This window comes from Cyprinodon variegatus, unplaced genomic scaffold, assembly GCF_000732505.1.
Source record: "Cyprinodon variegatus isolate N-32 unplaced genomic scaffold, C_variegatus-1.0 Scaffold1059, whole genome shotgun sequence".
Classification (NCBI taxonomy): Eukaryota; Metazoa; Chordata; class Actinopteri; order Cyprinodontiformes; family Cyprinodontidae; genus Cyprinodon; species Cyprinodon variegatus.
This window is the reverse complement of record NW_015151512.1, coordinates 230,914-232,624: the sequence shown is the minus strand read 5'-3', so window position 1 is coordinate 232,624 and position 1,711 is coordinate 230,914. Positions and strand designations below refer to the sequence as shown.

The 1,711-nt window shown below is 33.7% G+C and overlaps 1 protein-coding gene across 1 annotated transcript in view; it reads right to left on the bottom strand.

Annotated features, from left to right (window-relative positions):
* Positions 1-1,711, bottom strand: part of LOC107101151 (transcriptional enhancer factor TEF-1-like) — an 82,028-nt gene that overhangs the window by 33,715 nt on the left and 46,602 nt on the right. Inside the window, exon 7 of the mRNA XM_015399942.1 lies at positions 396-457. Within this exon, the coding sequence (XP_015255428.1) occupies positions 396-457 (62 nt within the window). The remainder of the gene's footprint in view (positions 1-395; positions 458-1,711) is intronic.

Sequence of the window (1,711 nt, the reverse complement as noted above, 5' to 3'; positions counted from 1 at the left end):
AACACATCTGAAACAAAATGCCGCCTTTAAATTTGTTTTTAGGGATTAAATGACGATGAATATGGAATAAATAAAACTGGTGTAGTGACTTCATTTGTAAACCTTTACTTTGTATTTCAGCTGATAATTTACTCCTAAATCAATCAAAATGTATTATTTCTTTCTTTTTTTTAAAGATTCAAGGTAAACTTAATAGTGTTAAATTATTAAAAAGTTAGTTTGACACAGTTTTCCTCCTTTTGACCTCTTTGCGAGACAAAGAAGGCAGTGCTTGGGATCCATGTGCCTCGGCAGTCAAAGACCACCCTGTGGTGAGGAAACATCATAAATGGCTGCAGAGAGAGCCGACGTTCTGCTTTGCAGAAAGAAGATAATTGTCCCATGGTCCCTCTCACCTGCGATTGCGGTGGTCCCTGCTGTCTGCACAGGGTAGGCCTGCTGGGAGAACGGCTTGATGCTGAGAGAGACAGAGAAACACACAAGAAAGCATTATACACACACACACATAAAAATATAAAAAATACTGGAAGAAGAAGAGACACAGTAGGACTGGCCTCAATGCATTCGTATTATACAAAAATGATTTCTGTTCTCTGCTTTGTATGAACAGAAGCAGGAGCGCAGAGGTCAAGAGCAGCTCCGAGTTCAATAAAAGCCGAACAGTCGCATTTACCGCCATTATCATCAGATCCAAAAGCACGGCGAGCAGTAAAAAACAGAATTTTGTGAAAAGACGTTAATGCAAGCGAAGAACGCAGCAGGAGTCGGGCTCTAGAAAACGAAATACATCTAATTTTAAACTCAACAGGTGGTCTTCATGTTGGCATTGACAAGATAATCAGTGTTTGCCAATATGATGGCGGACAGATTTTCTGCATCAGTCATGAGAATTAATCAAGCTAATTGTTTCTGAATCATAAGCTGGGATAATCATGCAGATACAGTCTGATTATAGATTAAAATGCATAATACATCTAATTGAAAAAAAGTCTTCTGATGTTTTCCTTGTGCAAAGAAAAGATTTCTCTTTATATTTTGACAGAGAGAAATAAGACCAACTCTAATTTACCACCAAAATAAAAATAATAATTATCTTAATGGAAAATTTGATGTTGAAAAAGGGAAACCATTTACAGTCAATTTTACTCTTAGCCTAAGAGGTCTGATAAAAAACATTTGTAAAATAAATATGAAGCTAAAATAATTTATAAGACTTTTTTTGTTATGATATTTAACCACAAAAATATTCTTACCACTAGTAATTTTATATAATTTCATTCTAAAAATGTAGCTAGACAGAGCTGGAAATGCAATCATTTATAAATAAAGTAAATAAAGTTTATACTCTTTTTTTTGTATTTCAATAAAAACAGATAAATATTCCGCTTTTCCCCCATTCTAATTTGTTTACTCGTTGTTAAATGTCTGTCATACTTCCTATCAGAATTAGTCAGATAAAAACAAATTCTAATCTTAATCTGAATAAAAGGATAAAATTCAGCTCTTTATTTCAATATTTTTTTTTATTTAGCAAACTAAATACAAAATGTGCTTCACTTTAGCAGCTAAATTCACAGCCTCTATGCAGAGGAGCAGCCAGAAATAGTTTTCACATAACATGGATGCGAAACGAAGCTGTGAAAAGCAGTTAATCGTAACTGGAATGCTGTAAATATACCATGTTAATATCAGGATGATTTATTTATTTTTT